The 14161-nt window shown below is 34.9% G+C and overlaps 1 protein-coding gene across 5 annotated transcripts in view; it reads left to right on the forward strand.

Moving 5' to 3' along the window:
• cntln.L (centlein L homeolog) overlaps positions 1–14161 on the forward strand; it is a 135528-nt gene that overhangs the window by 75031 nt on the left and 46336 nt on the right. For 4 of the 5 annotated variants that reach the window (XM_018257347.2, XM_018257356.2, XM_018257324.2 and 1 more), the window contains exons 15-19: positions 1590–1681; positions 6500–7038; positions 10487–10646; positions 11458–11542; positions 13590–13813. In XM_018257347.2, coding sequence (XP_018112836.1) covers positions 1590–1681; positions 6500–7038; positions 10487–10646; positions 11458–11542; positions 13590–13813 — 1100 coding nt within the window. The remainder of the gene's footprint in view (positions 1–1589; positions 1682–6499; positions 7039–10486; positions 10647–11457; positions 11543–13589; positions 13814–14161) is intronic. The other variant, XM_018257341.2, reaches the window with a different exon arrangement.

Here is a 14161-nt window from a genome sequence, read left to right on the forward strand (position 1 = left end):
TACATTTTGATTTTAACATTCATTAACCCACTAGAATACCAGAAACTTAGAGTGAATAATCTGCACATATAATTAAAGGGGTTGTTCACCTTTGAGTTAAAGGGATCCTGTCATAAGAAAACACGTTTTTTTTTTCAAAACGCATCAGTTAATAGTGCTGTTCCAGCAGACTTCTGCACTGAAATCCATTTCTCAAAAGAGCAGATTTTTTTATAATCAATTTTGAAATCTGACATGGGGCTAGACATTTTGTCAATTTCCCAGCTGTCCCTGGTCATGTGACTTGTGCCTGCACTTTAGGAAAGAAATGCTTTCTGGCAGGCTGCCGTTTTTCCTTCTCAATGTAACTGAATGTGTCTCAGTGGGACATGGGTTTTTACTATTGAGTGTTGTTCTTAGATCTACCAGGCAGCTGTTATCTTGTGTTAGGGAGCTGTTATCTGGTTACCTTCCCATTGTTCTTTTGTTTGGCTGCTGGGGGGAAAGGGAGTGGTATTCTGAGACAATTTGAAATTGATTTAAATTTTTTATTATTTGTTATTATTTGGTTTTTGAGTTATTTAGCTTTTTGTTCAGCAGCTCACCAATTTGCAGTGTCAGCAATCTGGTTGCTATGGTCCAAATTACCCTAGCAGCCATGCACTGATTTCAATGAGAATATGGAATATTAATAGGGGATGGTCTGAACAGAAAGATTAGTAATAAAAAGTAGCAATAACAATAAATTTGTAGCTTTTCAGAGCATTTGTTTTTAGATGGGGTCAGTGACCCCCTTTCGAAAGCTAAAAAGAGTCAGGAGAAGAAGGCAAGTAATTCAGAAACTATGAAAAATAAATTATGAAGACCAAATGAAAAGTTGCTTAGAATTGGCCATTCTATAATAAACTAAAAGTTAACCCGACAGGTCCACTTTAAATAACTGAAACATGGGATATGCCGTTTAGTGGTTATTAACAGCATTTTTATATATTTTTTATTTCTCCTTTTCTGTAAACTTGGGTTTTTTTGTGCATTTAATTGTTTTGTAATTTCTTACAAAGCCTACCTTATAGCTGTTAAAGAGTAATATGCCTGAGATGAGCAGTATCTGCATTAAACAGAGGCAAAGTGGTTTAAAGTTTTACTTCATCCTAAATCTCTTACTATTTGCTTTGTTCCCCCAATCACTCTGATCCTCCTAGCAGGGGCACAGGACCCAGAGAACAAAACTGACAGAGACTATGTAGATAAAAAGGCATTGGCATTTCCTTTCAAGGCAAAAGATGGTGCAGTCTATAAAAGAATGGAAATAAAAGTACAGTATCTGTAACCTGCAAATGTATTGTACCTTTGTAAAGTTCGTACTGTATAACAAAAAAGAGATATCGTTGTGATGTTCCAAAGACTTCCTAATTGTATGACATTAGTCTTTGAAGAGAGGTCAGTGCATAAAGAAACTCCACTTTTTTTTATTATAAGGAAATGGACCAATTTACACAGGATAGTTAAAGCAAAGAACATTTCCCCTGTTAGGAAATGACAAACATGCCATTGCAGGTCAGCTTGTGATGGACCACTAATAAAATACATACATATGTACTTTTTTGCAGAACTGCTTTATATACTTGCCAAAGAGGAAGACATTATCAGCAGTACCCCAAAGAAAAATAAAGATGAGGTTTTGTACCAGGCCTTGCGCAAGGTATCATAATTTGCAATGTAACAACGTATTTAAAATGCATTTATTATAATTTAAAGAGCTATGATAAATTGACGGACTTATGAAGGGTCTTACCTTTTTTTTAACAAAGTAAAGACAAACTTTAAACAGAATAATGCTTGGCATTCCCAATTCTTACATATACTTTTTGACACGAGAGTTAAAAAGAAATCTGTCCTGATTTATATGATGTAGTTTTTATTTCTAAATTACACTGTTTACATTACAAATCATTTACTGTACCATTTAAAATGATATTCTTGAACCAACAAATGTATTTTATTTTAGCTGTAGCATTGGTGTGCAGGCAGCAGGTCATTGTGCCTGATTCTGTGCTTTCAAAAAGAGCCAGCACATACAATGGAACTGCTTTCAAATAAGGTGTTGTTTCTCCTACTCAATGTAACTGGAGGAGTTACGATGGGGCTTGGATTTTTACTATTGAATGTTGTTCTCATATCTACCACTAGAAGGGACATGGGAGCATTTTTAGCAATTCAGGTGTCAAGGAAATGTTATCTGGTTAAGGTGGCCATACACTATAAAATCTGCTCATTTAGCGAAGTCGCCAAATAAGCAGATCTTTCCCTGATATGCCAACCAAAGACAGGGTGATATTGGGCTAATCCAATCATTTGGCTGTAGGAACAAATGATCAGATTACAATTATAAGAATAGATGCCGACAGGATGAGGATCGCATCAACTAGCCAATGCAGGGGAAAATCAAACCTGCCCAATCGATATCTGCCCGATTTTTGGCCAGATATCAGTCGTTGAAATTATGTAAATATATGTAATATATATATATATATATATATATATATATATATATATATATATATATATATATATATATATATAAATGTCTCCAATAAAAACCGCACCAAACAGGTCTTTGTTGTAGTGTAAAAAATCAAAATTTATTTATCGACGTTTCGGCTCTGTAGGTCGAGCCGTCTTCAGGAGTAAGAAGATGGCTCGACCTACAGAGCCGAAACATCGATAAATACATTTTGATTTTTGACACTACAACAAAGACCTGTTTGGTGCAGTTTTTATTGGTGACATTATACTATTTTGTACGAACCAGCACACAGGCACTGGACTCTTATTTGCTGTGTGCACCAGCTTCGGTTTTTCTATATATATATATATATATATATATATATATATATATATATATATATATATATATATATATATATATATATATATATATATATAAAAATATATATATATAATTATATAATATATATGAGCAACAGAACGGAGTAGTATAGGGTAGGTGGTGTGGAGGCACAGTAGAATAAAGGGAGTTAGTAGAAAGGACAGTAAAAGTTTATGGGAAACCATTTAAGTAATAGTGACAATTTTTGATCATTTTAAAAGTGGATAGCAAAAAGGGTACCTCGTTAGAGGAGTAAACCAGAGGGCAAATTTGGGCTTGGGGAGAATCTAAGATTACAGAGGAAAATACAGTACATTGTTTTAAGGGAAAGAAAATAAAGCAAAGGAAAATGAAAAAGCTAGGACAGAACAGGTAGGAGCACAGAAGGGAAGAAATGAAGAGGAGGGGGAGTAAAAGCTGAAAAGGGTGGAGGAAAAGCAAAAGTAAAAGAAGACACAAAGGGAACTGCCATAATGGAAACAAGGAAATTATGTTCATTGCCCACAGCAACAACACAGAGGTGTCAAGCATAGAATATAAGAAACACGAAAGAGCTTTAAGATATTCATTATTTATTTTTAGGTGAATTTACCTTCAAAATATTTGCAATAGTAATATTAACTCAATGCTCAAAAGAATCTTCCAGAAATGGGTCTGAACTTTGTGGTCTTCATAGAAATAGGTACTGTATATGGCTGGTTTTGCAACTTTGAAACAATACAATTGCTTGTTTTTTGTTTTTTTTAATACTTTCCTCCACAAATTTACTCTTTGTGTCTGTTGCCTGCAAAATATTTTATCTATGGAGAAGCTTTAAATACAAATCAGTTCTACTTAATTGGCAGCATACAGTGCAAGTAATTGAATGTCAAAACACCACATTAGTGTCTTCTCTTTGTCTATGAGTAAGTTGTAAAAGGAGTGTAGTTATTTGAAGGCAATGATTGGATTGCTTGTTCTTTTAACAAATGCCATATGGTCAGCTAATGAATGCTGTCATCTCGTTATTATGGAATGACAAACATCATGTTAAAGTAATAACACACTGAACAGGATGTACTCACATTCATTTATCTTAAGGTGGAATGAGTAATGAAATAATTTTAGTGCTCCTGTTTATAATGTCACCCAGTTTGTTTTAGTTTATCATCTCTGAATCAGCACTCTAATTTTACTTGCAAGGTAGAAATGTTCATCTCGTAGCTGCAAAGTGCTAGTCTGCTTACAAAGGGTATAAGCCCAAAAGGCATTTTGCATTTCCTTTTAATCATTTTGAGTGACTTGCTGTGTATAACATAATGCAACAAGAGAACGAACACATTCAAATGAATGTAAAGCACTTATAGCTAAAGGGGACAGCACTGAAAAGGTTTCTGTCAGTTCTAAAGGCAGTATCACTACACAGTTCCAAGGGATAAGTCCTGTCAGGGAGTATTTCAGGCATAGTGACAATTTTTTTCATACTAATTTGACAAGCCACTCTCTAACGCTAATACATTATAATCAGATTATGAATTCTGTTCTTAAAGGAACAGTAAAACCAAAAAATGAAAGCGTTTTAAAGTAATGAAAACATTATACAGGTATGGAACCTGTTATCCAGAATTCTGGGGACCTGGTGTTTTCTGGATAATGGATCTTTCCATAATTTGGATCTTCATACCTTAAAGGGGTTGTTCACCTTCCAAACACTTTTTCCAGTTCAGTTGTTTTCAGATTATTCCCCAGAAATAAAGACTTTTTTCAATTACTTTCCATTATTTATTTTTTACTGTTTTTCCAAAATCTAAGTTTAAAGTTGAATGTTCCTGTCTCGTGTTTGTGTCTGGCAGCTCAGTAATTCAGGTGCAGACTCTGAAATGTTACAATTTTGCAACATTTAGTTGATCCATTTCTCAGCAGCTTCCCTGGAGTATTAGCAACCATTGTATCAATTCTAACAGCTGCCTGCTCTGTAGGAACAAACAAGAAATGTATCAACTAAATGTATCAATTTAGAACAGTTTACAGGGTCAGCGACCCCCCCCCCCTCCCAGAGCTGCTTTAGAAAGTGAAAATACCACTTTACACTTTAATATTAGAAAAACGGTGACACATAGAAAATAGAAAGTCATTGGAAAAAGTCATTATTTTTGGTGATCTATCTGAAAACATCTAGTTGTTTGAAGGTGAACAACCCCTTTGTCTACTAGAAAATTATTTAAACATTAGATAAACCCAATATGCTGGTTCTGTTACCAATGAGGATTTATTGTATCTTGGTTTGGATTAAGTACAATGTACTGTTTTATTATTACAGAGAAAAATCAAATCATTTTTAAAAATGTGGATTAATTGGATAAAACGGAGTCTATGCGAGACAGCCTTTCCGTAATTCAAACTTTCCAGATAATGGGTTTCCAGATAATGGATCCCATACCTGTATACTGTTGGGCTACACTGTACAACTGGTGTGTTTGCATCAGAAACTCTGTTATAGTTTATATAAAAAGACTGCCGTTTAATCATGGGAGCAGCCATTCAAAGCTGAAAAAGGAGAAAATGCACAGGATACACAGTAGATAACAAATAAACTCTGTAGTATACAATAGGATTCTTCATAACTTATCTGTTATCTATTGAGTATCATCCTGTGCTTGAATGGATGCCCCAATGACTACACAGGAGCTTGTTTAGATAAACTATAGTAGTGTTTCTGAAAGAAACACCAGTGTTACCAGTGCATGGCAACAGTATGTTATATTTTCATTATTTTAAAATACTTTCATTTTTTGGTGTTGCTTTTCCTTTAATTTCCTCACAGATAAAGATAACAATCATTTATTTTGGTTATTAAAGGGGTTGTTCACCTTTAAATACATTTTTACTATGATCTAAAGAGTGATATAGTTAGACCAAATACAAATGGTCTAACTATATCACTCTTTAGTTCATTTTTTACTATTTGAAGTTTTTGAGTTTATTTTGTTTTTTATTCCACAGCTATTCAGTTTGCAATTTCAGCAATCTGGTTGCTAGGGTCCAAATTACCTCAGCAACCATGTATTTATTTAAATAAGAGACTGGATTATAAATAGGAGAGGCCTGAAGAGAAAGATGAGTAATAAACAGTAACAATAAGGGGTTATTTATTAAAGGTTGAGTTGATTTTTTCCTGAATAATTAGAGTTTTTCAATATTTATTATGACCTGAAGCCCAAATCTGAAAACACTCCAGCTAAAACCTTTAACCTTAAGCCTTTATCTGTGGTGTGCTCTCGAAAACTAACCCCTTAAATGTGTAGCCTTAAACCGCATTTGTTTTTTACATGGGGTCAGTGACCCCCATTTAAAAGCTGGAAAGAGTCAGAAGAAGAAGGCAAATAGCACAAAAACTTTAAAAAAAAAATTGAAAAGTTGCTTAGCATTAGCAATGGTATAACATAATAAAGGCATGGTTGTCATTGAGTCAGTGACACTTGTATAGTGTAGTGTCCTTATTGTGAGAAGCATTCATTTATCCTTTACCCCTATGTTTCAAATGTTTGTTTTAATATGTAATATGGAGCTGTTTGTCCTTGAATTCACTAAACTGCATAATGACTGCATGCTTGTTATAGTGGTCACTTTTTCTTTTGATTTTCATCTTAGGCAAATCGTTTGGAAACACATCTAAGTGGATTAGAAGCAGAAGTAAGAAAATTAAAAGGAATAAATGAAGAATTAATTGGAGAGAAACATTCTTTAAAACTATTCATAATTAGTCTACAAAAAGACGCAGAAACTAGAGAGACAAAAATGCAGAAACTGACGACTGAAAATATGGAAGCATATCAAGTGAGAGAGAATTTAGAGGTGAAGAATGCAGAACTAATTAACGAGATCACAGCACTGAGGATGCTATTGGAAGATGGTAACAAACTGCAAAATGAAAACCGGGATCTCCTAAGGCAAATAGAGAACCTACAACGTGCTCAGGAGCGAGTTAGAACAGTTCCTGTTCTAGCCGTTAGGGAGTTGAACAGTAGGCAAAGAACTAAAAAGCATATAGTCAACAAAGTTAAACAAAGAGCAGTCAAGAAGATCTCTGTGAGACGTCACCAAGCTTTTCTTAATCAGTCTATCAAGGTTATGAGCAGTGTATTTGAGAACTTCAGCAGAGACGGATGGGAAGATGTTAGTGAAGACAGGTACGGCTCTCATTAACTCGGCTCTGTTGTGGGGACATTGTGCATATGCAAAGCACAGGCGAATGGAGATTGAATTTCAACTACTGTCGGTATTGAAAAAAAAAAAAAAACCCTGTCAGATCCTTTGAAATATCTTGGGAGGTCTTGTTCTGAGCTTATTGACTGAAATTTGCATGCAAAATTAGCCACAACTGTACTAGCAGTTGAATAGGTGCCAGGAAGCCCAAAAGAAGGCAATGCTTGATTTCTTCCAGTGATGCTATTTTCATGCAGTCATGAGGCTTGAAATTGACAGTTTGGCAGGTTGATTTAATTTGCTGGCCCTTTGCATATTCACCGCTGACAGCTAAGGATTCCCAGGCAAGCCTACGAAGTCAGTTTAGTTATCTTGTGACATGCTGATCCTTGAGGAAAAGCAGTTTTCCCCCCTTTTATTTAGTTAGATAAATTTTAAATGACCCATTTCAGCTTGCTACCAGATGTCTACAAGCTGTTTAACATCCCTTAAATTAAAAACCATCCTCAATAAGTATTTCATGTATGTTTTATGCTCAGTCATTGTACTAACTTTAATTGAACACTGTTTAAAATGCTTTGTATTGCAGCAACTTTCCTTAGAGGGTCTATTCCTGTTTTATTCACACAAAGAAATCCAGGGGCATTTCTTTACATGATAGCTGCATAATTATAGCACTGGTTTATTTCTATTACCAGGTTTAGCATACTGATAAAAAATCTTGGCCAACCGAACCAACTTTATTTTATGTATTTTTTTAGGCATAAAATGCCCCAAATCCAGGATTCAGCCAAATCCTTCGTGAAAGATTCGGTCAAACAATGAACCAAATCCAAATACAGTAGAACCCCCATTTTACGTTTTTTCAGGGGGAAAATCCAGGAAAATGTAAAATTAGGGAAATGTGTTATGCATAACATATAGGTGGGACCATAAAACAACATTATACAACTTAAAATCAGGGGATGTAAAATGGGGGTTGTACTATAATAATTTGCATATGCAAATTAGAGTTAGTAAAGGAAAAAGTGGGAAGAAATGTACTTTTTTGTTTTGTGACGAAAAGTCATGTGATTTCCCTTCCTGCCCCTAATTTACATATGCAAATTAGTATTATGTTCATACAGGCACGAAGATTCGGCCGAATCCTGGATTTGTTGGATCCCTAATATAATGTAATCAATCCTTTATTGTTAAATATATAGTGAATAAAGTACCCCCTCTTGTAAAATATAAGGATATTATAAGTTACCGAGGAGTTTCATGGCCATATAAAAACACGAGGCCGAACGCCGAGTGTTTTTATACAGGTCATGGAACTCCGAGGTAACTTCTAATATCCTCATATTTTGCAACTGGGGGTACTTTATTTATTATAATACACAAGTTTCAGTGAGTCATGTGACAGAAATGACATCAGAACTCACCGTTTATAACTGATGACATCAGAACTCACCGTTTATAAGGATATAATTTACAGTATATTCATGGCTTTTGTGTATTATAAAAATATACTGCACAGATCAACATATCGGTTCAGTTCTAGAACCATTCTCAAAACTCAATCTGCATATTAAAACTAATTAAAACTAAAACAGTACTCCCCAACCCACCAATGACACTATTTAAAAATTAGTTGATTTAAAAAATAGTCTATGGCCGCTTTAAAAAAAAAAAAAGTGTTAAGCCACCAATCTTATTATCCTATTACCTGTGTTTCTAAATGCCAAACTAATTGCAGAGAGATGGGCATAAAATCAGGTTTGCCCATGACACTCATGGATATGTTATGAAATGAATGACACAAGTTCTTGTACAGGTAAAGTAAGACAAATTGCTGGTCCCAGCGTATAATTTCAAAAAGTGTATCGCTGTGAATTCCTAGGAGCCTATGTCACACTCCCAAAAAGTATAAGATACTGTAATAAAGTTGGAATAAACAGCTTCAAAGCAGTATTTTCAAACTGCATGTGTTTCTTTTATTAGCAGTGCACTGCTAATAAAAGAAACACATGCAGTTTGAAAATACTGCTTTGAAGCTGTTTATTCCAACTTTATTACAGTATCTTGTACAGGTAATATGTGGCCTAACTGAAAAGTTTTTACCAATATGCGGATAATAATATTAAAATTTGCCCAGCAGCACATACTCCAAATAAAGTAAAATAATGGTCTTGGTTGGCTCCACTATGGATGTGATGCCAATAAAGACCATTATTTTACTTTATTTTTAGTATGTGCCACTGGCCAAATTTTGAGCACATCTGAGGCTTTAGGAAATGCCTGAGGATTGTGCAGCCTCTTCAAACAACTATGGTGATCTGGGAGCGGCTACATTTTGTATTGCCCATTCTTTTTGAATATTAAACCCACGTTTATATGCCACCACAAGGGCGGGGAATAAGGTTTTGAGGTCGCTAACCGCCAATGCAGAATTCCACTTTTTTCTAATAATATCTCATCTTTTTTATGTGTTCCTTATTATAGCAGTCTGCAATAGTTTCTGTGAATCTGTGGAATCTTGTATGACTGCAAATATATATATATATATATATATATATATATATATATATATATATATACATATTTATTTTTTGACGAATAGATAGTGTTTATACACATTTTTATGAATAATTGAACTCAAGCTTCACAGTCAATCTGCTGCTAGGGTCCAGTGACTGACAATGAGGTAGCATTGGAGCTCAAGAGGGTTGGAGTAGACAGGCTAATAATTAAAAAATTTACGTTATTTATTTACCAGTTCAAACGTCCTCATTTAGACTCTCACGCATTCTACTTTGTTTCCTGCAAACACAGAGTCTCTCTCCTTCCCATACTCTGCATTGGTAATTCAAAATCCATTTGGAATATATTCTGATGGTCAACTGATTGCTGCTAAAATTTCCATTTCCATGGATCCTAGAAATGGACCCTACCCTACAAATTTTACCTCAACCACTGTGTTTTAAATCACACCTAGAGCCATAGGCTGGTCAGAATCCAAAGTGCAGACTGGTTTTGTCCATATTGGAGCTCAACAGTGCAGTGCATTCCATGCAGTTTTTAGGAGCAGTCCTTGGCCCCTGTCCCAGAATTCCTTCTGCTTTGCATACCAGTGAGGAGTGCATATATTGTAAGTTACCAATATGTTTTTTACTAAAGCAATTTACTTAATTGCTTTAACTGCCTATCTTAGCAGCCATGTGAGTTCTTTCTTGAAGTAAAGCAAACAATATCTGTTGTTTGTGGCCTGTGTTTAAAAGGAGCTCTGAAATTACCATATGCATTTAACAGAGCCTTCCAAATGTTTTTTTAAGGCTTTCTCAATTTTGCATTGTGTTGCATTTACAGGATTAACCTTATGTGGTTATTCATGGGATTAATATATGATTTTGTTATTAGCTAATGTTATTGTTTCTCTTTTAAACACAGTGATTCGGAGGGTCAAACTTTGGGAAGTGAGGAAGATGCTAAAACAGCTACATCTGAAAATGTGTGTATGAATTACACAAACTCAGCTGAGGAAAACACTTGTTCTGAATATACTCATTCAGGGTGTGAAGATGCAAGTGATGAATTTACATCTGGCAAGGCATGTATTTGCATGATTCCTGCATCATGGCTGACGGTTGTCTTTGTTGCTAATTTTGTAGTTTAATTCTTCATATACAGAGTTCCATACACTAGTCTCTCTCCTTTAAAATCTGATCCCCCTCAAATTCTTAATACAAAAATCTGTAGAAAAAAAATATAAAAGGGACTGAGGGTAAGAACCTTGTCTAGTGTAAAATTGTCTATTGCAACAATCATATCACCACTTAAAATAGGTGCCAATCTTCTTGAGAAGAAAAAGAAAGTTAACCATAATGGTCTATCTCACAGCAGTATGACTCATCAGAAGGCAGGGTTGATACAGAGAAACTAGTCCTACCCTTCTGCTGGTGACTACCAATGAGGTGTGATAAACATGGATTTATTACTTGCCTAGAGTGTGGTGGAACACTTAAGGATCCACAACACATCAAAGGATAAGTAAAAATATCCTATCTAGGGGTGTAACAGACTGTGGACTGTGTTGCTTTTTGACTAATGTGCATTATGCATTGGAGGTAAAACCTTGAAACTTGAAGCAATAACATCTCTGTTTTGGACCTAAAGCTTAGGTAAAATTTTTCTTGGCTTCTCTCAGCAACCAATCAGCTTTTATTTAGCACCACCATTAGGTGTTTAACCACCCTTTTGAAGACACAGTGTCTGCAGAACATTAATAAGAAATGTCCTTGCAATAGAAAGAACAAACATTTAAAGAAAGTGTCGTATTTTAAAATGTACAATATTATATTTGATAAGAGCATTGATAAAACATTTTAGAAACATTTTAACAATTTATTTTTATTTCACAGCAGAATAATCTGCATGAGAGTGTAGCAAAGAAAAGAAACATTAAAAAATGTTGCACCAGGCTCCATCCAACCGCTGTAAATTCAGGTATATATATATTGGATTTGTTTTAAATATCTAATTTAAGCTTAGGTGTGTTCCTTTTGTGATCACTGAGCCATGAAAGATCTCCAGGAGTAGTGAATTCTGTTTTCTAATGCATTTCTTTCTTATGGAACAAATCTTATTCAGATATTTCTCAAAAGGTTACTGAAGTAGCATCTGTTATTGTTTTTGTTCTCATAAAAGGCTATAGTAATAATCATTTAAAACAACAACAATGTGCCTTTTTCTTTGTAATGGCATGTCCAGGGTCAGCGTGTACTGACATTGAGATAAAAGAATGGTCCTTTAATATTTTTTGGGACCTAATGCTTAAATGTGATTTTGTCATATAACTTCTTATATACAGTTACAGGTGGGTACACAATGTACTGCTGCAGGATTTTTACAGAAGGTTATCTCAAGAAAGGCATATGATTATTTTCTCCCTGTGTATTCACCCTAATTACAAATACCGAGTTATAGTGTAAATATACAACTCTGTATTTGTGCAGAGAAAAGGTTATAGTCAACCTTTGAGGCACAGCCTCATCACTTTCTTACTTAAAGTTGGTAAAGCCTTATCTCAAGAAAGGCATATGATTATTTTCTCCCTGTGTATTCATCCAAATTACAAATACAGAGTTGTAGTGTATATATACAACTCAGTATTTGTGCAGAGAAAAGGTTACAGTCAACCTTTGAAGCACAGCCGCACCACTTTCTAACTTAATGGTGGCAAAGCCTTTATTGGAGTAAAGGCCAGCCTAACTAAAATCATGTTGCTGAAACTGCATACTCTACAGTTGCTATAAAAGATCCAGTCAGTTTGTCTAATTTAATGCACACAATCTACTGTATATTTCTGTTCGCTCAATAGTGCATCTCTCCTCCATTCATAAAACTGGATTTACTAGGTTTCTCTGACTGAACCTGATTTGAAGATCTTTTGTCAATTATTCAGTTAATTTATGGTTTGTCTGTATTTCTTCTTTGTGGTATAGAACTGCGGGTATTTTAATCCAATTAACTGCATGTACATGTTCATTTTTGGCGGCCACAATTTGTTTTATACCTTTCATACATAATAACCTTCCATTGACCACTAATTACAGTTGTTTAGCTAAATGGGCTCCAACAGCAACGGCAAGTTCTTTAGTAAATATAGAAAGTGGCCATACATGCAAAGGCAGCAGCATTGACACTTAGGGGCACATTTACCTAGGGTCGAATATCGAGGGTTAATTAACCCTCGATATTCGACCGTCGAAGTAAAATACTTTGAATATCGAAGTCGAAGAATTTTGCGCTATTCCTACGATCGAACGATCGAAGGAATAAACGATTAAATCCTTCTAATCGAACGATTCGAAGGATTTTAATCCATTGATCGAAGGATATTCCTTCGATCAGGAAATTGTTAGGAAGCCTATGGGGACCTTCCCCATAGGCTAACATTGGCCTCGGTAGGTTTTAGGTGGCGAACTAGGGGTTCGTACAATTTTTTAAAGAGACAGTACTTCGACTATCGAATGGTCGAATAGTCGAATGATTTTTAGTTTGAATCGTTTGATTCGAAGGTCGTAGTCGAAGGTCGAAGTAGCCATATTCGACCATTCGAAATTCAAACTTTTTTTTCTATTCCTTCACTTGAACTAAGTAAATGGGCCCCTTACACTTTTATAAACTTATACTTGTAGATAACTTTATGGAAATATACACTAGTCCGGGGGTCTATAAAATTGCAAATTATACAATTGGTGTAGTATAATGGGAGTTGTAGTTTCATAGCATCTACTGAAGGGCAATAGATTTGAAATCCCTATGTTTAGGTATAAAAAAGACAATAATGCACTAATATGCTTCTATAAGAGAACTGCTGACATATTGCTGCATGTGATTGCCTACCTAAATGTGATTACATGTCAAACAGTTTTGTAAATAAGAAAGTATGGGCTTTGTTTCTAACAATATGAAATGAAAACTAATAAAATAATCATTTGATGAGTTTGATTGAATGCTTAGATCTTTCCCTCAATTCATATATGTTTAGGGCACCGAGAGAAGAGAAACAAAATCCTGGCATACGGGCATATTTCCTCTGTGTCATCGTTAAGACAAAGAGTTGCAACCTTACAGCACCAGGTGTCCGTGTTGCAGAAAGGAAAGCAAGTGGCTAGAGCTTCTGCAGACGAGCTAAAGAAAGAGAAGATAAAGCTAGCAGCTGAACTGCATCTGGCACACCAAAGACTTCAAATCAGCAAGCAGATGGCAAAGGTAAGGCATACAGTAGTCTTTACTTAGAGTCTAACAGAAGATTATTACTGAAATAATTGCTGTGCTTAAATAAAAGGTTAAACCCATCAATAATGTGGTTTTTTTCCCATTCCATTTTTTATTCTCTCCTATATTTCAGTAGTTTCATGCTGCATGACACATTGCATGAACTACTTGAAAACCACAAATCTAATCCAAAGTAAACAAAAATTCAAAGATTATGTGTAAACAGTTTAATTTCATACAGGCCTGAAAAAATAACTCCAATTCACAATAAAGAAACCTGCTCAGCATCCTGTGAAAAAATGTATTTATTATAGGGCTGCAAAAAATATTCTTAAAGGAGCA

The sequence above is a fragment of the Xenopus laevis genome, chromosome 1L (genome assembly GCF_017654675.1).
Source record: "Xenopus laevis strain J_2021 chromosome 1L, Xenopus_laevis_v10.1, whole genome shotgun sequence".
Taxonomy (NCBI): domain Eukaryota; kingdom Metazoa; phylum Chordata; class Amphibia; order Anura; family Pipidae; genus Xenopus; species Xenopus laevis.